General features: G+C 36.1%; 1 protein-coding gene and 1 long non-coding RNA gene across 2 annotated transcripts in view; one reads left to right on the top strand and one right to left on the bottom strand.

Annotated features, from left to right (window-relative positions):
* The first annotated feature begins 2,077 nt into the window (after positions 1–2,077).
* Positions 2,078–27,966, top strand: part of LOC129790091 (protein dachsous) — a 159,869-nt gene continuing 133,980 nt past the window's right edge. Inside the window, exons 1-2 of the mRNA XM_055827306.1 lie at positions 2,078–3,195; positions 11,964–13,831. Of these exons, the coding sequence (XP_055683281.1) occupies positions 12,026–13,831 (1,806 nt within the window). The 5' untranslated portion in view covers positions 2,078–3,195; positions 11,964–12,025. The remainder of the gene's footprint in view (positions 3,196–11,963; positions 13,832–27,966) is intronic.
* Positions 7,738–8,892, bottom strand: LOC129790439 (uncharacterized). The gene is made up of 2 exons (XR_008750564.1): positions 8,259–8,892; positions 7,738–8,117 (listed from the first exon to the last, which is right to left on the bottom strand). It is a non-coding gene; the product is annotated as an uncharacterized LOC129790439 (long non-coding RNA).

Below are 27,966 nucleotides of genomic sequence, written 5' to 3'. Positions count from 1 at the left end.
GGCAGATGAATAGAGGAGTAAAAGAAATTCTTATAGCGAAAAACAGATGAAATAAAGTTGGTGTTGAAGAGAAAAAAAAGTCATGAAATTATCCTTGCAAAAAAGTGTTTGATTCTCTGAATTCCGTGTAATGCCAAGAATAATAAGAAGACGACGTGGCCAAGGGACTTGGATTGCAGCACAACTCAAACATACACCACTCTTGTGGTGCATGTGAATGGGATGTGAGATGATCGTATGGTGAATTTTAGCATGGGGAACGGAGATCGCTGCATGCCGAAGACGTCGCAGTGTGGACGAGTCGCGATCGCGAGGAGCTTGGTGTGTCAGAAGTGAATGCAGGTAAGAACTGCGCGAACCCATCGAATTGCATGGAGATGGTGTGTTTTGGGACGAGAAGGCACACAGAAATGTGTCTGTAATGCAAACTCCCTAAGACTTGGTACACGGAATCGTAATCATCGGAATTCAAGACTTCTTCGCGCTCTCGCTTTGGCTTTTATAATACAGACGGATGAAAATTTCAGATCTCTCGCCAAATAACAGAGTGGGATATTTCTTTGCTGCACAAATGGATATGTGCATGGAGTCACTGCTTTTGAGACCCCATCATCATCATTGATCACTGATGACGGGGCTCAAGACCCAACCAGCACTCCACTACTCATTTATTTTACACAATTATCCTTCTTGTTTTGCTAGAGCCAATCCCCATCTGTTCCATACCAACGAAATCCATAACAGTATAACGTGATCATCACGAGGATCATACTAATGAAGGTGACTACCAAATAGATTACCTTTGGATACAAACTTTGCTTTTCTCTTCCAATACAGCTGCTTATTGGAAGAAGGAAGGAAGGAAGGAAGGAGAGAGAAATTGAGAGAATTTTAGGAAAATATATATGTAGATCTTTTAAAAAATATCGATCATTCGATCGTTATTTATAAGACAAAAAAATGCTAAAATACTAACCCGGATTTTCCTAAAGAAAATTAATCAAGAACATCATGCCGTCGTTTTAATTTCCACAATTAATTTATTGGTATTTTGAGTCAAGTGAAAGTTTGAGATGTTTTGATTTTTTGGGTAATTAATGAGTTCGCATTGCCGGGACGTTTTTATCGATTTGCTTTGGCCATTGACGCGTGAGCATTTATCATTCTGCCATTCGGGCGCGATCGGTTGAGGTTCTTGCGGGGGGCTCCAAGTATGTGGCGGAAGATTTTATACCTTCCTGGTGATCCGCCACCTCCACGCGCTGCGGGTGTGGGGTATTTCCAGTAGTTTGGAAAGTGATCGAGATTGCGAATGGATGCTGTGCTGAAGATGGAAGGGCTCCCAGGGCGGGGTGGGGCAGAGGGAAGTGCGCCTGGAACCAGTTGATGGAGTCACATAACCACCGGTCATCATCATTATCCGCGTCGACAAGACACCAATTGGGTTGGTATCTTCAAGACAAACAGACGCAACTTCTTGCCACTTTTTGCGAGCGTATCATCCCGTGGTGGGTAATTCTAAGGCAATATATGCAAAAATTGCCCCACACCATCTACCTGTTCCATCAGCATCATTAGCATAGAGATCACAAGGCACAAATACAAGGACAATGGGATGGGTAAAAGAAGTTCGCGCGGAGATACCTCTTTCGCTGAACCTTTCGCATATCTTGCGCGCATAAGTTAAAGCGAGATTCTTGCGCCATGGTACTCGCGGATGGACTGAATTGGCAAAAACACCAATACCATACCACAAGAACCTGTTTTCCACGCCACACAGTCAGATCTCGCGGAGAATGTCGAACTTATATGTACCAACACTTGAGAGAGGATCGGAGTAAAGCAAGATCAAAATGAACCCACACTTTGGTGGTTGGCATGTATGAACTCTTGCACCTCTCCAAGAAGTTTGTGTACCTGAGATGTTGATGGTGTCTCCCTCCTTCACATTCAACCGCTTCAACTGCTGCTGCGATAGTGGTTGAGGAACCAGAGGTACACACCTGAGATGGTGCACCAATACATCCTAAGATCACCTCGGCCACAGCAACTTCCATCGCAGTCGAACGGCAACGAAGTTAGTTACTCGGACGGTGAGGTTAAAGACAGAAGCTTCAGAAACCTCTGCGCGCGTTGAAGTCCAAAAACAAGAACTGTCTGAAAGCCTTTCTTCCTTTAATTTTGTGACAATTTCTTCGACAATTGTTCATTAAATACCATCAAATTGGATACTAATACAAGCATAAGGAGTACCATTTGCAAAGCAAAAGCGCACAGAATTGAAAATTGGAATCCCAAATTGGATATTCGGGTGTAGAAGGTGTTTTGCTGTAAGTTGTGTGGTGTTAAAGATATTGAGGGCCCTGTGTGGCGAGTTTTGTGAGCAGCGAGACTTGGTGCACAAGACAACAAAAGTCTTATAAATAATACAAAAGCCTTCCCTTTGGTATTCTCCAGCTCTCTTGTTTTTCGAAGAGAGAGATCAATAAATGCTTAGTTATCCCAAGTTGTGGTAATATGTGAAAGAAGTGCATCGCGATTGCTTTTGCCATCTTTTACCTTCGCCTTTTACCTATGATACTGTGAGACAGGGAGAGGTTTCTTGGCAGAAGAGAGATACGCGGGGAAAAAAACTAATTATAGAGTTTCTTGTTATTCCCTCGCCCTCCATCCCTATCCACCTTATTCAACACACACACCTCGGCTATAATGATGGTGAATTCAATTTTTTAATTACCCGTCTAACATCCACACAAAATAATAAAAAAGCATTTTATTGGTGAAGATGGTGTGGAGTAGCTTCTAAAGAACGCGCCACTCTTGGATTCCATCAGCATCATCAACCCGTGAGAGTGTGTGCCATCTCTTGACCGAATCAAAGGTGATCAGAGTGGCTCTGTCGGCCAGAGTGAACAAGTCAGGTACCCCAAAAAGGTTAAAGGGGTGCTAACTGTGCTATAGAAAAAAAAGTGAAGATAGTGTACCCCTGAGGAATACGCGCGCGGTCTTTTCTCAGTACGGCACCGCGAAGGATGGTGCCATCGTGACACGTTTTGTGGGTGATCTTATTGGATTTACCAGTGATCTTGCACACGAGAAAATTATCAAGAAAGTAAAGTGAATTTGCCACCAGAGAGACACTACATGTGTGCAGCCATCAAAGCATATCGTTAAAAGTGAAGAAAATACAAAAAGGTAAACATTGGCGGTGAATTAGAACGGAAAATGATATGCTGTGGTTGAGAATTTTCTTTGAGAATATTTTTTTTAATTTGCAAATATTTTACACACCTGTTGTGTACCAACAGTAGGTAATTTAATAGAAAAATTAATAGAAAAAAATAATCAAAGCGCGCTCTTAGAAATTACTTAAAAATTAACGATAATATTGTGATAGCTACATAATATGTATAGATAAAAAACTATATAAATATTTATTGATTGATTACGTTGGTTTCTTTTGTGATCCGGAACAAGAATCTTGTACGGCTTTCTTTTATCCCGGTACCACCTTCAACCCGACGGTGTATTCCCCCCATAAATAACCAAATGATCGTGTGAAATATTATTAAGGAGGAAAAAAAAAGAAGTGCGGAGTCGTAAAGATTTCAATTGTGAACGGTCAGAACCCCAAAAGCTAGGGTTATCTTCCACCTTTCTCGAAAACATCTCCTAAATTATCTCCTCTCTCACCTCCCAAATCACCCAGATGTAATTTATCCCGGGTACTGTGCTTGTGCCTCTCCGGCGAACAACAATTTAAAAGCAAATTGAACATAAATTTTTCAATTTGAAGATTTCACCAATACAAACCACCAAAGACTGTCGTGATCTTCCTCGGCACCATAAAATTTGATTGTCGAATTTGATCTCTTTTGTCTGCAAGACACATTCATAAATTTATCTCGCCCGGGAGACACCGAAACACGGTTCAGTGATGTTGAGACAGCAAAGTGATGGAATTAATAAATTTAATTGCAATATCTCAGCAAAAGGATCATAAAGTATGGAATGACGTTTTTTTTTTTAAAGTTTGTCTCAGTGTAGTCCCTATGTATGTTCTGAGAGATGAAGTAACTTTTAAATATGAGAATCTATAGCATATGTAGCTTATTAGGATAGGTATTACATTAGGTTTATTTTGCAAATTTTTTTATGTAGTCAAAAAAGTTATGTTTGCGGAGAAATCAATGATGAATATGAATATTTTTCGGCTCACAAAGAAATGTTTGAGGACTAAAATAGAATAACTTTTTAGGATTAAATTAAGTTTATTTTTTGGTTTAAATGCAATCCATGTAGTCCTTCTTAGGCTTGATCTTAGTCTTTTTAGACTTAAAGCTATTCTTTTTTAGACTTTTTTAGGCTTGGATTTAATTCTTTTTGGCTCTGAAGTTAGTCCTGTTTATGATTAGTTTTACTACTTTTAAGGCTTTTGCACCTCAATCTGAGTTTTTTTTTATCACTAAAAACTGAAAAAAATTTTTCCAACTTGATTTAACCTTATACAAATAAGGCCATATTGAGGAGTTAAAGCCTAAAAAAGTAGTTAATCCAAGCCTAAAAAGAACTAAATTTAAGGATAAAAAGGGACTAAATTTATACTCAGAAAGAGTAGTCGGATTTGAGACCTCAAATGGTTTACAGGAAGCCCGAAAATCATAATTTGACCGGCTCTAAAAAAGGCAAAACACTCCGTTTAAAAAACTCTGGGTTAATCCGTAGGAAAATCGGCTCATTTTTCCATAATTTCCTACTTTCCATGATTGAATGATAGTCTAGATTAATTAATTAACCTGATTATCTCAATTGCTCATTGGTTTTATTTATTTATTTATTTTTTTTGCCACCCTCCCACCCAAATTAGAAAGTCTGTAGTCAAAGAGGACTACTAGACTGCAGTCTTAAGGCACACCGGTAGCCTCATAGGGAGATTCTGTTCCGTACATAATATATTTCTTTTATATATTTTTCCTTTAATTCATAAAATGTTTCAAGAAAATTCCTAGAAGAGTGAAGAAAGAAATTATAGAACTTTATAGAAATATTTTTTTTTAATAATCAAAAAAATCATTTGAGGATACCTACGCAAAATTTTCCCTTTAATCTTTTTTTTTATTAAGGAATCAATATTATGTATAGGAAAATTCCTTATTATTTACATCAACGCCCTCGAGAACGATGGGTTTGTCTAGAAGAATGAGTATAGAATACAAAGTTCGAGCCTCTCTCAAAGTCGACCTCATTTGCACGAAGAGATCGTTAGGTTGTTAGTTTGAAAATTCCATCGGTGACGAATTATTTATGAAAATGCTTCTAATGGTCTCGGTGCGGGCAAGTCTTGGGTCGCAATGATGTGATTACTGGTGGAGCTCACGCATCTAGAGACAAGAGAGAGAGAGATGGGTAACATATTTATATTGGGTATTGTGCAAAATCTTACCGGCCACAGGCATCTCGGACCACAAATCGATCTTCCACCTCTTTTCACTCTTATACCCATAGGTACCACGCACACACCCCGCGGATTCCTCACATTTTGCAATGGGTGTCTCGCGAGGAGCAGAACCAGTCCATCAGCCATGCCGCTAGAATTCATAATTGTTTTAAAAACGCATCTGTTCTTGTTCACTTTGTTCTCTTGGGCTCTCTTAGACCCCAATCTCTGCCCAACATAAATAAAATGTTTTATGTGTACTTCATCCCTCCCCTCCGCCTCCCCTAGCTCCAATATACTTCCTCACCGTCGGCTTTCGCGTGCAAAACTTTTTCGGGCACATACTCCACTCGTCGCACCCTGGCCCCATACATTGTTAATTCCATCAGCTTCCAAATACACACCATTTCTGGGATCACCAATTTTTCTCGTCAATCCCGCACGAGAGCCTCCGGAGTATTTCCATCCATTTCTCCTTTGAAATGTCCATCAAGTGCACCAACATGCTTGCAATCCCCATCACTCTATTGACGAATTGATGATACCTGCAAAAAGACCCATGCGGTGGTTTCCTTCAGCATCTTCCAGTGCGAGGAAAAAGTTCTCCAACACTCCAGAAATTCCTCACTGTATTGCGTATATACCTACTCGCTATGTACATACCTGAAGATGCCTATATAGAGAGGGAAAAAAAAAGAAATTCGACCGCATTGTCTTCCACCTCTTGCCAGCCATCAATCACGCATATATGGCTTAGAGAAGATGATAAAATTCCTCCTCAAGGGGGAGACTTTTCATCACTTTCACCACAAACTTAGAAAAGATTTTGACATGATTTGCTTCCAGAGGAAAAACTTTCCTCCGCGAAAGAATTCTACAATTGCACGTTTTAGCACTAAATGGGGGGCTTAGAGAGGTGAGAAAATTGCAAGAAAGTGAGACTACATGTCTTCTTTGTTCAATGCAATGTGACTTTTTGATTGTAACGTCTCAGAACTTGATGTGTAGAAGACAATAAGAGACATTTAAGCTGAAGATTGATCTGCTGTGTTGAATTGTTAGTTTCTTGAATGAAATTACTTCCGTCTTTTATGTGTCTCTTCTCACGAATGTGGTCTGTTGACTTCTATCTTTATGCTTGATTGAGGATTTTATATGTTCTATGTCAGATGTAAAAAAAAATCTTTAAATTTAAAAGTTTAGATTCAATTTTTTAAGGACTAAATTATTTAATTTATGCAAATTGGAATTAATTTTCTTTTCTTACAATTTGTGAGGGAGGAAATATTAGAAGCCTTACCCTAATATGTTGTAGGTTCTGAATTTACTTGAAAAACACCAAACAATTTTGGAAAATCTGCAGTAACAACTGACGAAAAGGTGAAAACTTCAAATAATTTTTTAAGGACTAATTCTAAATTTCAATCAATTTATGAGAATACAAAAAATATTTTCAGTTTTTGGCCTCAGAAAAAGCTCGAAAATTGTTCTAAAAATTCCTCTAGTTTGCAAAATTAATATTTAATCATCCCTTAGGTATGATTGTGACAGTTTTTCTTTAATTTTTCACAACATTAACGGTTTTCAAAACAAAAAATAATATTTGTTTGTCATTAGAACACATGTAATTCGAATAATTTCTATTTAATAGTTACTTCGAATAATATTTTTAGATAGGCTCAGATAAGGGCCAAAATAGATCAAAAAATTAGGAAAGCGCAACTTGCCACTGAAATTATTAGGTTCATCATTACGTAAAAAAGACCCTATATATGTGTACCCTCGCAAATGAGAATAGTAATTAGTGCTAGAAGAAGCAGTTGGTGACTGTAAGTTCTTCCTTCAAATTGATGTGAATTTGCTGCTTCGTCCCTAAAATTATTGCTCTTTCTGAGACATTTCCCCGAAATATACTTCTCAGATGTATAGCCCCAAAAAGAGGTGATTAGGATGAAATTAGAGACCGCCAAAAGGTTTCTTCTGAACAGCAAAAGCCAAAAAAATATAGCAAAACATCTTCGACGAAAAGACTTGCAAAGATTCTGGGAGATTCTGCGACATTTTGCAATTCTAGAGCAGAAAAATGTACCGTTCCGTGATATATTCATTAATGAAAGAATCTCACGAATACTGGAAGCTCAAAAGGGGGTAATTTATGATTATTTCGGTGTGGAAATTTGATACTTTAATTCTTTTCTTCTCTCCACCAACTTCTTTTTTTTTCCACACAGCTCCAACTCGCATTCGCTCACAATTTCCTTTTTCGTTTATTAATTTATCTCCCTGAGAATCACGGCATGTAAATCGACAATTATTTTAATTCGATACTTTCTTTGGATTGATTAACAAGGAGACAATGGAATGTTCTTTCTCTCCGCGCAACTCTCTTTTTTTAAGCTTTCACATAAGGGGCGTTTATTAAAAAGCAAATGGGGTGGTAAACTGTGGAGAAATTTCTTGCGCATGAATGGTGGTATTCTGATGATAACTTTCTTATTGATATTGGCGTCTGAGTTTGATTAAAAAAAACCAGAAGAATTTTCTTAAGTTTCATATGGAAGTGAATTCTTCCATTCTTTTTCTCACAATAAAGTTCAAAATTAATATTTGGGGATTTGTAAAGTTTTTTACAGTCGACCCGAAAAAGGGAATTGAGGTGGAGAGATGACGAAAAACTAGCCTATAGAGAGGGAAGAGAGAAAAAAGACCATTATTTTGTATTATGTTCCTTGAGAGTTTTCGACAAAAATGTTGTTAGCATTATTAGTAATAATAATAATTTAATACAGCTTCCAAGTCCCAGATTTTTTTTTCAATATACCTCCATTCTCTATTCGGCATATTTCTTGGGTCGAGCGACGGTGGATAGCCACAAAAAATGCCAATGGTACAAAAGTCTTTTGAGAAGACGAAGAGGATGGAATGTTAGACGCAAGAAGTTTTCTCTGTCTCACCACTAGTCGTGCCCAAAAATAGAGAAGAGCCTCTATTGTAGAGCGACCGTAGGCTGGAATCTCTGTGCGTGAAGCATGGAAAATTGAGGTGAGACACAGGTACAGAATGATGGCGATGCCAAAAAATCTAATGGACCGTCAGTGAACCTCCAAAGCCTCTCTCTCACTGTTTTCTTGGCGTCACTGAACATTAGTCTCACAGTGTCTCCAGTGATCCTAGTCTAAAAAAAAATATGGTACCTCATTATCCTTAATACATATACACCCAAGTATAGATTTCTATTGAAAAGTGCAAATTTCAAGACTAAATTCACCTCGGAATTCACAACTATGCAAATGAATTTCTTCAAGATAACCTCGCGCTGTAGCATAGCTACATTCATGCATACAAAGCTAGGAATTCTTTTACTTTCCATAGGGCAATCACGATAAATGAAGGTAAAATGAGTGAAAATTATAAATCTCATGCTTCAGCGGATTTACAATGATGAAATCACATTCAAAGAAGCTAAGAAAAGAAAAGAAGAGTTTTAAAGAAAAGTTATAGAAACAAATAGTTGCAATATGTGATAGCATTTGGACACCGTTTGTTCCCTACGAATTTAATTGCGCATAATTTTGGTGAAAAAAAAAGTGAGATAGTCAATTAATAACTTAAGAATCTGCCATAATTTTCGGAATTTTTTGAAATTCAATAAAAAAATCAAAAGTTTTTTTTTAAATTAAATTTAAGCTCTAAGACTAAGAAGGAATAAAATTTTTCTATTTATTTTGAAAAAGATTACAGTTTTTAAATTTAATTTCAAGATTTTTAAAGGTTTTATGATAAACTAAAGGCAGAATTCACTACTCAGTCGGGCCTAAAATTTTAAGTCGGTCTTAAGGTTTTAAGTCTTTTTTTTTTAAGTTTGACTAGAAACTTTTTAAATCGGGCTTTGATTTTCATGAGTTGTCTTGGAAAATATGTAAGATTTTTTGATTAAAGAACTATTTTATTTACTTTTGTTTTATTTTTTTAACTTTCTTTTACTTTATTTTAAAAATTCTAGGTCAGGCTTAAAAAACTGACTTAAAACCTTAAGATCAACTTTAAAATCGACTTAAAATTTTAAGCCCGACTGAGTAGTGAATTCCGCCTTAAGGCTTAATTCGAGCTGAACGCATTTTTGAATGATATAAAAAAATATAACCTGTCTTAGGAATTTTAGAATTCGATATAAAATAAACCTTGGCTTACAAAACTTAGATCTTGCTTAAAAGATTTAAGCTTGGATTTAAAAACCTTAACCAAACTTAGGATATAAGAACTAGGTTAAAAAAAAATTAGGCCTCGCTTAAAAATCTCTTGCCAGATTTGGTAGTTAAGTAAACTTACATCACAATCCGGAGTAAACAATAAAAGAATAAGTTTAGAAACCTCAGCTAAATTGAAAAATAAAACGTCTTCCTCTTCCTTCTAAATACAACAACAGAATTAATATTACACACACTTCTAGGGCCACTCTTTAGGAGTAGGTCAAGTAGAAATTTTCTAATCCACGGTGTTTATAGTGCAAAAGAGAGATGGAACGTATATTCTTTAACGACTCTGCTTCTCTTCCTATTGATTCTTCTCGAGCTGCCGCGGCTGCCACTGCTGCCGCTGGTGATGATGACCATTCGACGGACAGAGAACGAGTGTAATGTTAGATAAACAGCACAAGAAAACTGGTCGCATTGAATACTTCGCCGAAAGGTCTTTCACGTTCAATTCAGCCTCACTTGTGGTGGAGTGTCCGCGCATTTCTCTTTTTATCCTCCCCTTTACCACCTTTGCCCATCGCCATCTCTCTGGATTCTCTGGTCACACAAGAAGACACAATGTTGATGTCTGTGTGCTTATTAGGTGGAAAAACGGCGCGCGCATTTGGTTTAGATGTCGACGATTTTGAGGTGGTATTTTGCGCCTCGCAGACATCTTCCAGGTGAGCCATTGTTGGTTCACCTTTATTAATTCCCGGAGCCATAGCTTTTTGTCTCATCAGGTCATCGCCAAAGAGATTATATTGCTGCTACCTCCGATGGTATATAATCAAAAGAAAAGAAGACATTTCAGTTCATTCGATTGCCCCCCAGCAGCCCCTCAAGCTCTCACCAGCAGAATAAATCGAAGAATCACACAAGAGAAAGAAGAAAGTGCAAATCATCCTTGTTCAATATTCCCTGACCAAAAGAATTCCTCTAAATCCAATTTTGTTTGCCGTTCCCCATGATGAGGAATTCCCTCTTTTGCACATGTATGGATGGTGTACTGTACACTCTGGTAATTTCATCCGACTACTCTAACACCAAGATAAAAATCATTTTGTATTTTCAAGAATTAATAATTCTTTCTCTGTGCTTGAAAGAAAGGCAAAAAGGTAACCGATATAGTGGGTAAGGTAGAATACATAAGGTGGATCTCATGTATACCTAATAATAAAGAAATAGACTCGCATTTCCATGAAGCTCATTTCTAAACTCTTTAACAGATTCTTAAAGATGCTAAAGATGCATCATAAATTAATTTCTTTAAAAAGGACATTCTTATGTAATATATTTTATTACTTAGGAACTATAAAAAAATTTTATCGTGCTTGGAAAAACGTTGCTTGTCCTATTATATTTTTTGCAATATTGAGATCTCTATTTAAAAGTCCCACTTTGAAATTCCTCATCATCATAAAGGGAACGAAACCACATGGCAAGCATAATTAACAAATTAAGTAATGTATCATCGTAAGAATTTCCACAATATACATACATACTAACCGCTAGCATTTGCATAAAAATCGTATTTCTTTGTCCCACAACACTTTCAAAAAAAACTCAAAGGTCATGATTTTTTTAAAAGTATTTAATTTATTATGTATTCTATGTTTACATATATGTATGTACGTAAATTACAAAATATTTCCCTTTTGCACGTGATAGAGATTCTACTATGTTTATATGTAGCAAAGGATTGCGTGGTGTTTGGGAATTAAGTAAGAGATCGGTTGACTTAGAAAGTTATAGTTATGTATTAATCACGAAGCCGGATACTTTTCGAGTCTCTATGAATTTGAAATTCAGCCCATACACGTGAGCTAATGTCAAGTTTGTTCTGATAAGCATCTCAAATGGAGATGATCAGGAGCTTCTAGGTCAATGGTTGAAAGATTTTTTCGCCATAAAGGATCTATAAATGTATTTCGTAGAAACAATAAAGTGACCCAGAGATGGAATTCTAAATTGATATTTTATGCGGGAATGTTGAGTGATATTCCGTGGTTAATATTTCGTGAAATTTTTCTATATATATACATATTTTTCGGCCATATTTTATGAGCTAGCGCGATGTGAAGTATAGTGATGAAAAGTAAGGGGAACAAAATCTAATAGTGAGTAATTATATATAGCGGCTTCATGGTGAAGCAAAAAAAAGAGGCTATAATGGGCCTTAATTTCACAGAAAAATTCTCAATCGCAGATATGTACATATTTAGAACATAAATGATTTTTGCCGGTGAAATGGGAAACTAATGATTGTTTTTTTGTTGGAATTTTTGCAGCCACGACGAAAGTTGAGGAATTGTGTAATGCTGGGCATGGCTTCGAAAAATTTGAATCGGTGATGGTGCGACGAAGGAATGGTGGAGGTTCGGCCACAGGGATGGCAAGGATAACCTCCAAACGTCGCCTAGTAATGCTTCGACACGTATGGATCGCACTGTGCTGCCTGCTGGTGATCTGCTGTAGCACCAAAGCGGAGCACGTGCGGGAGCTAGAAGTGTCGGAAGGAGTCCCGATAGGGCATCAAATTGGCTTCATTGGTGAATTCCTCCATGGTCTCGACAGTGGACCACCGTACTTGATTGTTCCAGTACCCGGCAGTGCTGTGGATAGTGATCTTGCTATCGATCACACAACTGGTGAAATCAGGACTAAAGTAGCCCTAGATCGCGAAACGCGTTCTTCGTATTCTCTCGTTGCAATACCGCTCAGTGGTGAAAATGTTCGCGTTGTTGTGCGTGTTCTAGATGAGAATGACAATGCTCCCACCTTTCCAACACCCATCATGAACATTGAATTCCCCGAGAACACCCCTCGCGATGTTAAGCGTACCCTCAATCCCGCCCGCGACTTTGATCTTGGTCGCTACAACACACAGCGCTACAACATTGTTTCCGGAAATGTAAATAATGCATTTCGTCTATCATCGCATCGTGAACGAGATGGAGTCCTTTACTTGGATCTTCAAATAAATGGTTTTCTCGATCGAGAAACAATCCCTGCCTATAGTCTTGTGATCGAGGCTCTAGATGGCGGAACTCCGCCTCTTCGGGGTCAAATGACAGTCAATATTACGATCCAAGATGTAAATGATAACCAACCTATTTTCAATCAGAGCCGCTACTTTGCGAGTATTCCTGAGAATGCTACTGTGGGTACAAGTATCCTGCAGGTATTTGCAACGGATACTGATGCTGAGGAGAATGGTTTGGTGGAGTACGCAATAAATCGTCGTCAAAGTGACAAGGAGCAGATGTTTCGTATTGATTCACAGACAGGGTGGATTTCGGTTAATAAACCGTTGGATTTTGAAACGAAGGAACTTCATGAGTTAGTTGTCGTAGCCAAAGATCACGGGATACAACCTCTTGAGACAACCGCATTCGTTTCAATTCGCGTAACGGACGTCAACGACAATCAACCAACTATCAATGTAATTTTCCTGAGTGACGATGCTACGCCGAAGATATCAGAATCAGCACAACCTGGTGAATTTGTGGCTAGAATTAGTGTAAATGATCCTGACTCCAAAACCGAATATTCAAATGTGAATGTGACTCTTAGTGGTGGTGATGGTCGATTTGGTCTAACTACCCGTGACAATATTATTTACTTAGTGATCGTTTCACTTCCGCTTGACCGCGAAATACAACCGAACTACACATTGAGTGTTGTTGCAACAGATACTGGAAATCCTCCGCTACATGCTAGCAAAACCATCTATCTCCGTGTTACGGATATCAATGACAATGCTCCGGAGTTTGAAAGTGATGTCTATCATGCAAATGTAATGGAAGTAGCCGATCCGGGTACATCTGTTGTTCAAGTGGTTGCTGTAGATCGCGATGAAGGCAACAATTCGGCCATAATTTATTCCCTGCTCGATACTCCGGACACGCATTCTCAGTGGTTCCAGATTGACGCACGTAGTGGTTTAATTACAACACGTGCCCATATTGATTGTGAAACAGAACCCGTGCCTCAGCTCACAGTTGTGGCAAAAGACAATGGACATCCTCCAATGTCTTCTACAGTTAGTGTTTTTGTAACTATTCATGATGTTAACGACAACGAACCGATCTTCGATCAGAGCTTCTACAACGTATCCGTAGCGGAAAATGAGCCCAAGGGACGCTGCATTTTAAAGGTAAGTTCATTAAATTCTTTTTATTGTTATTTATTTTGATCTATTACGTTTCAAAACATAAACCAGGATTCAAGTGATTTTATTTAAACGGATCGTTTTAGGATTAACAATCTTCTAATTCTTTATTAAAACGTTAAATCAACTCTAAAGGCCGACTTTAGATGTATTACATTTTCCTAAACCTGAATAGGGTTTGTTTTGTAAGATAGGCAAACGTTTTATAGAGATAGGCTTAAGTTTAATAAGTCAGCATAAAGTTTTTTAAGTTATAGGCTTAAATTTTCCTAAATTAGGCTTTAGTTTTTATGCTATTCATACCTTTTGATTTTTTTCTTAATTAGATAATTTTATATTGTCTCAATTTAATAAAAACTCAAGAGAGTCAAGACAGATCCTTAGGATCCCTAATATATTGCCCTTGACATTAAGATCCTAAAATATTTTTAAAATCCCCTTAAATACTTCGTTCAATGAAACTCGTTGAGATATCTCCACTATCTTATAACGCTGAACATATGTATGTTATGTATTTATCAAAAATTTGAGGTCTTGACCTCTTCATCCATATAGTAAGCTTACTCACGTGTGTTTTTCGGCAAAACAACCAACAAGAAATGCAAACACAATGTGTCTTGCTCGCTCAGCACACACTGATACAACTTGTGCGATCGCGGGGGAAGCCTCTGCAGATGATTCTCCCGCTCACATAAGATTTCACTTACAAGTCTCCACAAATCGCGCAAGGTGTTTCTCAAATTGTGTTCTCAGGAGACTGCCGATTTAATTTTTTCTCGTGGATTCAATAACCAAAAGGTTCCTGCAGACAATAACAATTTTGCAGGGTATCCACTCGAAGAATTCTCAATGATATCCCACATTGTAATTAAGTATTCTGTTAGTGATCAATCAATTAGCGAATGCTTGAAGAAAAGTTATTGAAATAAGAAAAAATTTCAAAGAAAAATCCGGAAGAAGGTACTCACAGCTAATTACTGTCCAAGAAACTCAAGATTCTCCGGTTATACTTGAAAGATTTTGTACAAGTTTGAGAGGCACTGATATTTGGAGTTTATATTGAAATTCTAAATATCGACTTATTCACATGTTTCTCTCACTCCGTATCGTATGGTTCATTGTATGTTATGAGCAAGTCAGGTTTTACCTTAGAGCTCCCAGCCCATCTTGACGCGAGGGGCAAAAGACTTCGATGGCGATGATTAATAGTCGCAGACTCATGCACCCATTTTGATCGATTCCTCTCTCTTTGCTCCATAGAGGCATAAAGAAAGGTTCCCCAGCTATATATAAAAAAAATCCCCATCATCTGAGTTTGAAATTGTCAGTGAGGCAGTCATTCTCTTTTGTAGTCAACTCCGTGCAAAATGTTGATTCCCGATTGGCCCCACAAATGTGGCTGGAGAGGTGATTTTAGTGCGCTAAAAGGTGATCTCATGTGAGAATTATGTGGACAATTGCATCAATTAAAAGATGCTCCTTGACTTATATATAGCTTTAAGTTTAAGGAGCTTTTTTTTCTATAGTCGATTTAATAAAAAAAAACTATTTAGGAGAAGAAGCTTACAACTCGATTATTATGAAAAGCTTTTTTTATAGAAAGAGCTTTAAAATCATTTGTATTTAAAGTTAAATTTTCTTTTAAATTTAGTTAATTGGTTAAGAACTAACTTATTCTAACTTGGTTAGAATACTTGACCTATAAGACTCAGAAATCAAGAATTCAAAAATAGTAGCCTAGAAGTATCCAAGATTCCCAAGATTTTTTTTTATAAAATGGAAGAATGAAATAAAATTGTACATAGTACAGTGCCCTCTAGAAGGTTCAGTTCTCCCATAGTCAGCAACAGTGTTGACAGAGAAAATCCCATGAGCTTTTCCTAATCCTAAAAGAGAGAAGTTCTTGGGAGCTGAAAAGTGCTGAACGGAGATTATGAGACAAATTCCGTTAAGATAGCTCTCGTGGTGACTGCTGAGCCGGTAAGAGCTTCATTGGGGGATTTAACTGTCGCAAGTGACATACCCCTCAGCCGCAAAGAGCATTGATCGGCCATTTGATGTGTCATTATGGGATGAGGTGTGTTGTTAATTTAATTCCGTAATTAGTGGACCTTCCTCTGTGTTTTCTATTTTCATTTTGATTTTAGCCTAATTGCACTACGAAAAAACCATAGTATCAGGTCATTGAGCATGGGTCCTCGACATTCCTCATGGCAACACTATATAGCCAACACATGCAATCATAACGTGTAACATCAAATCTAAATTATCGTCTCACATTTTGTACATCAGAAATGTTTCGAATTTTTTTCATTGTATTCCTCACATGTTTTTTTATTCTTCGCGGCGGCTGTTTATCTCTTTTTATCCAAATGCCCCTCTCAACTTTTCAACACACACTCACATATGGACTATTATGTATACCTACATATATTATGTTACTCCCTTTCTGTGAGATGTACATTTCTTATTCTTGAACATATTTTTTATTTATTTAGTTGTGGCGGTAAACGTTAATAAATTTGAAAATTTGTTTAAAGTTATTAAAGCTTTTTTTTATTACGGTAATTAAATACTTTCAATTCATAGGTTTAATTAGATAGTAGATCCTTATAAGATCCTCATCTTTTTTCTTACATTCAGATAAGCTACGAGAACTACCTTAATAGTTAAGATATTTAGATAAATATCATAAAAATTATTGAATTACATTGTGAAGCTTTTAAAATTTATGTTTATGCTTAAACAAAAAAAATGTATGCAAAAATACAATTTTAAGTTCATAAAGCAGAGTCCCAGAAGAAAACATATTCATAGGTCTCCGCTGTAGCTATGTACCTACATTTCAGCTTTGAGCTTTTCATAATGTACGAGATATGTTGGTAGTGATTGAGGTAGTGTGTGTGTTGAACAACGTTTGAAATTTTTCTGCCACAACCAAATATCCCCCCAATAATTCCTACAGATGGTCTTCCATGTATTTGGGGGCCCCATAGTCGATGAAGGCTTTTTGAATTGAAAATACACAGTGCTGAAGTTTCTTCATAAATGGTCTCACAAATTTGAAAATAATTGCCTCCAACATGAAGAATGGATGACGATTGTGAGGTTTTGTTGTTTGACGAGATTTTTTTTGTTACTATATACATCCACCAAGTGCTCCCTTTAATACTTCCCATCATCCACGGAATTATTTCTTTTTACAAAGAATCATCACCTATGAAGTGCATCTTGCGAGTGATGAGAAATGCATGGTGCCAACATAGAAAGATATAAAACCGAAGAATAAAATTGGCTATTGTGTGGACCAAATGAACCTCCTTCTCCCCTAGGGCAGAATCCATTTGGGCATGAGCCACGAAAAATTCCGCAGATGAAAGGAAAATTCGCATGTGAAGCAATAAAAGTAATTAAATTCCTAATTATCCACACTCGATGATTGCACGTAAATTGCTTTTTGCTACTTTGTACACCACGCTGTGTTTGTGAGATGACCAAGTGCAAGAGCAATTGTGAATCCCAAGCGTCAGGGCATAACAATAAAAGAGCGCCAAAGAGCATGAGTTTGAGGAATCTCTCACAGAGTGAAAAGTATCCCCAGATGGATTGACTCTCTGGAGTCTATTAATCATTTTATGTGTATTCTTCATCCATCCTGAGAGGTACCATCTCACTCATTCTCACACGATGGGATTCATCAGTGAAGAAGATGGACAACCTCACCTTTCTTCGACATCACTTCAAGTTAATAATTCGACGTTGTGTGAGTCAGCATTGGGTATGCGCAAAAAAAAATTAAAGAACTCTCAAGAGAAAGATATTCATTGAAGCATCTCGAGTGTTTAATATCAAAGCAAAAGGACTATTTTTGTCAAAATATTGATCAACAGAGATTTCATGAGATTTTTATTTTTATAAGTATATTATTTTGTAGTATTTATTGATTTAGTAAGGAAGCGAGGGTGGATCTTTTTTTCTTTTTTAAATATTGATTTTCAACTTTGCTTTTATATTGGAAAATCTTCTTTAGTCTCTAAGGATAAAATGGAATCCATTCTATAATTAAAATCTTTAATTAACATTTTTTGTTAACCCTTTCGCGTACAGATCCAAACATAAAACACTCTATTTTTGGAAATTTAAATTAATTTAAATATATATTTTTTTTTAATTTGAAAATATGTTAAATTTCATAAAAGAAATCCAAGTATACGTTCTAACGTTTACTGATAAGATTCATAGAATAAATATTTTTAAGCAACTTTTATCTGCAAATTAACCCAGAATTTACCATTGTACTATATGTACGTATTTAGAAAATTCAAAAAATCTTTATTGACTTTGAGTTAATAAAAATGGTTTAAACGGTTTTTCTTTTCAATTTTGGAAGAGTTTTTTTTTCATTATTAGTTGGTGTTCCACTTCGTGGCCAACACCAAGTATTGTAATCGTCGGAAAAACTGACCACCTCAGATCGGGCTCAAACTTGGTATGAGCACGTTTCAGACAACCCACATTCCAAAAATGGTGGTGGAAAATTTTTGATCCGGCCGGCCTGCCGGCTGGCCGGCCCGCCGGCCGGCCGGCCGGCCGGTCGCCCAAACTTTGCCTTATAGCTCAAGAACGGTAAAAGATAGAGACTTCCGGTTTGAAGTTCTCTATAGAAATGTGGGTGTAAATTTTTATTTTTTTGTATTTTCAAAATCCAAGATGGCCGCCGTCCGCCATTTTGAAATAGTGTCAACCACTTCCCTTAGAGCTAGAGATCTGAAATTTTAGTATGTTGTAGAGCTCAGTGAGACGTTTTCATCGATAACTCATACTTTAAAATCGGTCAAGCGGTTTAGCAAATATGGTGGCCTAAAGCAAAAAGTGTTTTTTCAATATAACTCGAGAACGGCTTGACCAATTTTAATCATCTTGGTATCAAATGAAAGGTATTGAGAAGCCCTACAACTGTCTAGAACATTTCAAGTTTCAAAAACATCCGCAAGAGGCGCTAAAAACAAAAACAAAAATTGCCTAACTTTAAGGGGCTATATCTCCCAACATCTGTTATCGTTTTCCTTTAAATTTTGATATGTTGTAGCCTGACTCAATATCTTTCACCAGTCCGAAAATGAAGAAAATCTATGTCGCCGTTTAGAAGATATAGCCATTTGAAAAATTCTTGAATTTGAAAAGTTCTAAGAGCTATATCTCTTGAACCGCTTGACCGATTTTGCTCATCTTAGTATCAAATTAAAGGTTTTGCAAAACTCTACAACTATCTAAAACATCATAAACTTCTAAAACGATTCCTTCAAGACGAAAAATGCCAAAAAAAATTTTTGTGATACAAAAAGTCGCCATTTTGTGTTCTGGAGGTGACCTTGAAAATTATTGAAATTTATGTCAATTTATAGCCTGTTTTAATACCTTTCCAAAACTAGTCAAGAAATTTCTATAGGTCTTATAGAACCAGAGATATGACCATTTTTATCCATCAAATTGCCGAATTTTACAAAAAAAATCAAATTTGTCTACTAATTCTGCTCACAAATCGCATTACAACGCATAAACAAACTTCTGTACGTTGTGGGACACCAACTCTTATAACTGGACGCGTTATGATTGACTTTTCAGTTCATTTATTGTACAATATTTTGTTTATTATTTTTTTCCTATATATTGTAAGTTGAAGACAGATCTGTGGACTCTTAAAAGAATTTGTAAATATTTAATGAAATAAACATTTTATTATTATTATTATTAAGTAGGTATTTAAAAAGTTTTTATATTCACAAAAGTCGAATAGATTCGATTAAAGGAAAGTAGTATTAAAATATCTTTGGCAACATTTCAGGAATTTTTTAATGAAGACTCAAGAAGTTTTCAGTTTTCTTTACATTGTTGAAAAATTAATAACCGGATTTAATTTTTATTAAGCTTTTAGGGGGAAAATCGTTCCTGAATATGAAACTGACCAAATACGTTATCAGCTAATAAAATCTCACAGCATAAACGAAATCAATGTAATAATCATCATGTGAGCTAAAGTAAGATTTTGAGTGTTTCTTTGGATTTCTTTTGGCAAAACTTTTTTTTTCTTCTTCGCTTAAACAAGTCTGTCAAGAAGAAGTTTATAGTTTCGTTTCTTTATTGCAAGGGATATGGTGCATGTCTTGCAGTTTGAGGATACTAAAATTCATGAAGTTTTCGATGACACTCTCGCGGTTCTTTGTTTTTCTTTTATTTTTTTTTGCTGCTCACATCTCATTCTTCCGCGGGAGCCGCGTCAATAGCCATGAGATGTTGATAGTGATGTGGTGCTGGACCACGCAACCAGTGACTCAAAGTTCAAAACTATTAAGATAAAACTGTTTTCGTCTGTCGGCACCCATGAGACACGTTTGAAGGGGGAGGTGCTGAAGGTGGGAAGAACTGTTGGGAGAAAGAGAGAAAACAAACAGGAATGTTAAATTTCATGTTAATTAACAAAATCATCATCATGCATCGTTCTCTTCTTTCTTTAATTCCTCAGATCAACACACACACATGCGCCACACTTAATGAATTCATGTCAGTTGCTTGGGAATTGAATCGTTTCAAATTATTGTCTTTCACGGAGGCCACACAAAACTTATTATCACGTGTTGCATTAAGAAGGAGCCTTGATTTTGACCTCTTGCTTCACCGGTGGAGGTGATAAAAGCAAAAGAAAAAAAAAAGATGATGCAGAGGGAGTTTCTTTACCAGGGGAAGCAACATTTATCTCAAATGTCTCACTTTAACCATTTTTAAGTGGGATGCTATACATGAAGAATTTAATAATCCTCCTTCGTGGATTTGGTAGTCGTCAAGAGGTTATTGTATTTTACGTTGTCGCGCTTTGAACGTAGAAAGAGAAAAGAAAAATTTTTAGAAAAATTTTGTTAAATTGTCAAAACTAAAGTATATAACATGGACCTACCAGGGTCGTAGTCAGGGAGATGATTGGGTGTCTAAATTGGTGCCTCGGCACTTGCGGAAAACGCACTTGCGGACTTGGCTGATTTTACGACACTTGCGGACAGAGAAGGCTACCTGGGTACGAAAGGGATTTACCCTAGACATATGTGGACTTCGGAGGGTAGGTAGAATTTTGAGCATCGACGAATTTGCCACTTGCGAACAGTATGCGGCCAGCAAAAGGGGCCTTCTGTATGTGTGTGATCCGAAGGCGCAGTGTGGGTTGTGAAAACTTTAAAAATTAGCTAATCGTTCATTAATTCAAAATTCTTCAAAACGATTTTTCTTTTACGATTTTTAGCTCTCCATGCCCCTGCCCCAAGGGGTGTTTATCTGAATGAAAATCTTCGGATTATTCGCTAAAAATTCGGATGATTCGCCAAGATTCAGATTATTCGCCTAGATTCGATTGATTCGCCAATAATCGGTTTATTTGTTAAGATTCGGTAGATTCGTCTATATTTTTGATGCACAAATATTACTTTTTAGGCAAAAAACTATAGCTTTTAAACATTTCGCGTATTATAGACGTACCTAAATATATTTGTTTGAAGTTTTTAAACTTGGTTTCAAATTTAGAACGATTTTTTAAGAAAAAGGGAGTCTCAAATCGTCGTAAAATTCGATTCCCTAAGTTCGAGTTCAAATTGTGCTTAATAGCACATTTTAAGTCACATATTTGCGTAGTAGAACTGCTTTTTTGGCCTGTAGGCCGTCCAGCTTTTTGTTGGTCAAGCATACTCATCATTTGTAGGAAAACTTCAAAGATATTCTGTGTTAGGTGGATTATATCAAAAAGTACACAGTTGCGAGAAAACTCCACAGATAAAAAAACTCAATAGTTGGTTGAAAACTCCATAGTTAAAAAACTCAATATTTATAAAAACTCAATAGTTAAAAAACTCAATATTTATAAAAACTCAATAGTTATAAAAACTCAATAGTTGGTTGAAAACTCCATAGTTAAAAAACTCAATAGTTAAAAAACTCCATAGTTAAAAAACTCAATAGTTATAGGAAATCCATAGTTAAAAAACTCAATAGTTATAAAAACTCAATTGTTAAAAAACTCAATAGTTATAAAAACTCAATAGTTAAAAAACTCAATAGTTAAAAAACTCCATAGTTAAAAAACTCAATAGTTGGTTGAAAACTCCATAGTTATAAGAACTCCATAGTTAAAAAACTCAATAGTTATAAAAACTCAATAGTTATAAAAACTCAATAGTTGTGAGACAACTCAATAGTTGCAAGAAAACTCCGCAGTAAAAAAAAAAACTCAACAGTTCTTTCCCAGATTATTCAGATTATTCAGATTATTCGCCTAGATTCGATTGATTCGCCAATATTCGGTTTATTTGTTAAGATTCGGTAGATTCGTCTATATTTGAAGTTTCAAATTTAGAACGATTTTTTAAGAAAAAGGGAGTCTCAAATCGTTGTAAAATTCGATTCCCTAAGTTCGGGTTCAAATTGTGCTTAATAGCACATTTTAAGTCACATATTTGCGTAGTAGAACTGCTTTTTTGGCCTGTAGGCCGTCCAGCTTTTTGTTGGTCAAGCATACTCATCATTTGTAGGAAAACTTCAAAGATATTCTGTGTTAGGTGGATTATATCAGAAAGTACACAGTTGCGAGAAAACTCCACAGATAAAAAAACTCAATAGTTGGTTGAAAACTCCATAGTTAAAAAACTCAATAGTTAAAAAACTCCATAGTTAAAAAACTCAATAGTTATAAAAACTCAATAGTTATAAGAACTCAATAGTTATAAAAACTCAATAGTTGGTTGAAAACTCCATAGTTAAAAAACTCAATAGTTAAAAAACTCCATAGTTAAAAAAACTCAATAGTTATAAAAACTCAATAGTTATAAAAACTCAATAGTTGTGAGACAACTCAATAGTTGCAAGAAAACTCCGCAGTAAAAAAAAAACTCAACAGTTCTTTCCCAGATTATTCAGATTATTCGCCTAGATTCGATTGATTCGCCAATATTCGGTTTATTTGTTAAGATTCGGTAGATTCGTCTATATTTGAAGTTTCAAATTTAGAACGATTTGAGACTCCCTTTTTCTTAAAAATCGTTCTAAATTTGAAACTTCAAATATAGACGAATCTACCGAATCTTAACAAATAAACCGAATATTGGCGAATCAATCGAATCTAGGCGAATAATCTGAATCTTGGCGAATCATCCGAATTTTTAGCGAATAATCCGAAGATTTTCATTCAGATAAACACCCCTTGGGGCAGGGGCATGGAGAGCTAAAAATCGTAAAAGAAAAATCGTTTTGAAGAATTTTGAATTAATGAACGATTAGCTAATTTTTAAAGTTTTCACAACCCACACTGCGCCTTCGGATCACACACATACAGAAGGCCCCTTTTGCTGGCCGCATACTGTTCGCAAGTGGCAAATTTGTCGATGCTCAAAATTCTACCTACCCTCCGAAGTCCGCATATGTCTAGGGTAAATCCCTTTCGTACCCAGGTAGCCTTCTCTGTCCGCAAGTGTCGTAAAATCAGCCAAGTCCGCAAGTGCGTTTTCCGCAAGTGCCGAGGAGCCGTCTAAATTCCCTAAAAGGTCAGACAGAACAAATTTTATTTCTTTATGTCAAAACAAATTATTTCGAGGGAAGACTTACATGGGAAAAATCCAAAAGGAATTTTCAAATGTTTTTACAAAATAAATTTCAAATGTAGAAAATATTAGAATGCTGTAAAAGAAACGTAAAACGTAAGGATTTAAAAAAAATGGGAAAAAAACGTCAAAATTTAAAATCAAATCCAAACGTAAGAAATAAAAAAGTCAAACGTTACAATTAAAGTCAAACTTAAAAAAAAAACAAGTGTTAGAAAAAGGAATATCAAACATTAGAGTAAATGTCAAATACTAGGAAATATTTGTTAAACGTCATTTAACGTTAGAAAGGAAACATCAAGCGTTGCAGTTAAAGTCAATTTAAAAGAAAAACAAATTAAAATCGTTAGAACATCATAAAATTGTCAAAATCTACTAATTTAAAGGCAGTAAAGCAGTAAAATACTTCCTTAAATAAAATTCTGGTTACGCCCCAGAGAGCTACAAAATAAACCTTTTGATTTATTTAATAAACTTTTCAAAAATCCGGTTCATATCTTACTATGTATTTACTGTACACATAATGTAGGAACCTAGAACCTTTATTTTAATTTGCGAAAAATTTAATTTAAAATTAAATGATTCACGCTTCGATTAGTGATATATTGACACGAAATAATTTAACGGTTGAAAATTCAGTTTATATGAATAAATGTAAATTAATTTCTCATCTCAAACATTGCATATAGATAGATACATACATACATATAGCGACCCCCTCATGGATTGTAGCAATCTAAATTTAAAGATATACATACATTGTTGCATGTGTCTCTGCGAATAGTTACTCTATATGCAATTTCTATAGAGATTTAAACATTATATCGAACATAGTTGTATAGCTCCGAGAGAGTTTTCTGACTTTAAGGAAATGTTTAACGCAAAGCATTACCAATTTTGTAAGTACGGGGCTGTCCCTCTGGGTGAAATGCAAGCGAAATTCACTTTCCACATGAATAATGTGAAGAGACACAAAGTAATGTGTTGAGAATTGTAATGCATGATAACATTGGACAAAATTGTATATGAAAACGAATGGGCAAAAAGCTACGGTGGGTAAACACCATATGAGGAGCAAAGTGTGATTGAAGACGGCGGTGGAGGAGGACGGACGATCTGTAAGAGGAAGAGCGTCTCATAAGTAAATTCATGCTGGGAAATTAGCATAACTAGAGATGAATTGCGGCATTTGCAAAAGTGTGTTTTATGCAAATGCATTTGATTGCACACACACACACACCAAGCGATCGCGTACATTTCCATCTTTCTCCACATCTCCCCAAAGGAAAAAAAAAATAAGAGATGAAACTGACCGAGCTCTGCAAAAAGAAAGGGTTTGCATGCCTAGCATGAAAATGTAATCTTCCTCGTGTGCGAGACGGGAATCCTTTTTCTTTTTTTTGTTTGTACCCGATTGAGGTATTTATTGTTGCCGGCTCACAGTGGGCTGTGTGAGATCATTTTCAATCGATTTTGATTAAAATTGGGAAAACGATTCAATAAATACACGATTCCATCTCAAAGCCAATGTATAACTGTACCTATTGGCAGGTGTTTTCGTGTGATCGTGCGTCTTGGAAGGCACCATCCAACAATCGAATGGGGTACATAATGAACATGGTATTATTGTGTGCTCTTGGACAATTTATTGGTCATCTCCAATGTGAGATCTCACCTTCATCTCGTGCATGGTATACTAATGCCAAGGGAATTTATATTATTTAAATATACCATCACAATTGATTGCCACGAAATGCAAATACATTCCACTCTCACGTAATTCTGTGCAAAAAGAGACACCGAAAAATTATTTTATCACCTCCACGATTGTTGCACGTTTGTCCACCTCGAGAAAGATGGTATTTCCTGGATCCCAAAGATCAGCATTGATTTTTATTTCACACCTTTATCCATGTTCTTCATATTAAGAAGATCTTTAAACTTCTAAATTGAAAATTCAACTCTCAAAATTATAAGAAAAATTTAAATTTTCATAAAAATATCTTCATGAAAAATTAACAAAAGCACAAAGGCATTCATACAGTAATGTACTGCACATATAAGATTATATATTTTACATATTATGTATATAATTTTCAACATCAACTATTAAGTCTTTAAGCTTTAACATAAGAGACGGATGATGGATCTCAAATTAGGGGCGATAAAGTCTGAGAGTGAATTCCATTAAAATCCTCACATCCAAATGTTTCATCATCATATAGGTTAATTTTTCCAATTTCCTCTCTTGTACACTTTAATGATCTTTTTCCTCGCACAACTCGCAATTTTTGATCAACATCATGAGTGGCAATAATTCAGCATCACTGCACATCGACGTAGGGGTTGTATCTTAATCCGGAGGCATCTTCTTGGGCACCAAGAATTGCTCGTAATTATACAAGAATCCCCCTTAACACATTTACTGTCTCACTCTCATTGACAATCATGGGGAGAGGCTAATACCAGGAGACGAATGTAGGAAATTGCTTTGACTTTTTATGAGTTATATAGGCAGGCAGCATAGAGAGAGCAGCACACAAAACAAGTAATGTATGTCCCTTTACCTCAAGGAATAGTGCTATTGTTGAATGATGAAGAAAAAAAAGTGATAAGAAATGAAATGGATTGTATTTATTTTATATGGCATATAAGGTGCTTGGGAAGCAATTAGATAGACACAGAATAATTGAGAGATAACCATCATTGCAATTTATAGTGCTTAATAACTTAATTTGAAACGCGGAATGAGGAGGGAGGGCGGAGGGAGAAGATTTGAAATGCTGCTGCATCACCAAGTGCCATTTTGATGGTCTTAACTCTCATATATGTGTACCTTGGTGCAATGCGATTTGAGAGGGCCTCCACTCGCTGCCAACAACCCAGGGCAGTTGTAAACTGATGATGATGGTATGTTGGTTGCTTTTTTTGCATGATTTATGACACGAGATTAGCCATATCTTCACTTTTGACGCGCGTATTGTATGGTCAGTTGGTGAGTTTCTCTTGTTCTCCATCACATGTGCTCCTAATGATTCCCTTGGCAATTGCCTATATGCCACGGAAATATCCTCCTGCCGGTAGGTTAGAAATTTCACTGCAGCCGATGTCTCGACGTCTCTCATGTCAGATCACTGAAAAGAAAATTTTCTTTAATTTAAACTGATGCGGAAATTACATATAAATAGGTGAAATTCACTATTAAGTTCGGCTTTTTTAGTTTCTTCAGCCAGACTTTAGAGCTTTTTAGGCTAGATCTTTGATTTTTTAAATCAAGTTTTTATGACTTTAATATTATTATTGCTATTGTTATTAATTGCAATAAAAGTTGAGGAACTGTCTCTCTTACAATTATATCTATTGAAAGAGAAGAATTCAGGTTAAGTTAGATCAGGCTAAATTTGAAACTAATCAGAGACCTATTCTTAAAAATTCAAAAGCCTTACCTTAAAAATATCAGCTTACCTTCAAGAAATTAAGGCCTGAACTAGAATTAAAAATTTCAGGTCGCGATAAGAAATTCTAGCTTAAATATCGAAAGCCTGGCCTTAAAAAAGGATGGGCCTAAAATTTGTTCTAAATTTACTGATCTTAAAATCTTAAGAAGTTAACACTAAGCTAGGCCTAACTTTTTTTGAGATAGGCCTGAGTTTTTATTCAACGCTTACATTTTAGTAAGGTAGACCTAAGAATTTTTAAACAAGACTTTAGTTTTTTGGGCTAGGTCTAAGTCTTTTTACCGTCAGGTTTAAGGTTTTTAAGTTAATTCTAAATTTATTTCTTATTCGTTTTTCAAGATCAGGCCTTGAGAATTTTAAGCTTAGATCAGGCTGTATCAGGGGCTTAACGCACTTTTGGATGATTCTCAAGAATTCCAATGTCGTCCAAACCCATATCTCTATCGGTCTAAGGCATCAAAATAAACGCTTAAGAACTCAAAGTTTTAATTCATAAAAAAAAACAATCCAACGATATTTTCCTCTCAGTGTCTAAGGGCTGAAGAAGATGTTCGTGAAAGTGTGGTGATTGTGTGTCAGAATTTTCTACACACTGTCCGCTGACCGCAGAAGTATTCTAAGGCTGTGATGTAGAATCGAGGCACAATAATGGCCACATATACAAACCTATATAATGATGCCCCAAGAAAATATCGTAATATTTTACATTGGAGGCTCTCGTGGCGTGTGTTGAAACACCATGGCGGATGACCGCACACACGCACAGGGGCTCTTATTTAAATTCTTTGCATCTCGATTCTCGCGGCCAAATGCTAGCGGCCATTGCCATATTCCCGCGGTTTCTCATGTACACTGTAGCAAAAGTGTTGAAGATGTCGAAGCCACGTTGCCACACTCTTTCGCTCTTGTTCCTCATTTTTCCCGCCGTGTCACAGAGAGCACATGTGTATCTATGTAGGAGACCTACCAAAGTGTGTGAGCTGAGCCACAAATATATGGAGATTATCAAAATTACGTTTAGCTGCCA

Source organism: Lutzomyia longipalpis, chromosome 2 (assembly GCF_024334085.1).
Source record: "Lutzomyia longipalpis isolate SR_M1_2022 chromosome 2, ASM2433408v1".
Taxonomy (NCBI): domain Eukaryota; kingdom Metazoa; phylum Arthropoda; class Insecta; order Diptera; family Psychodidae; genus Lutzomyia; species Lutzomyia longipalpis.
Note: the sequence above shows the minus strand (reverse complement) of the source record. Positions and strands in the feature narration are given on the sequence as shown.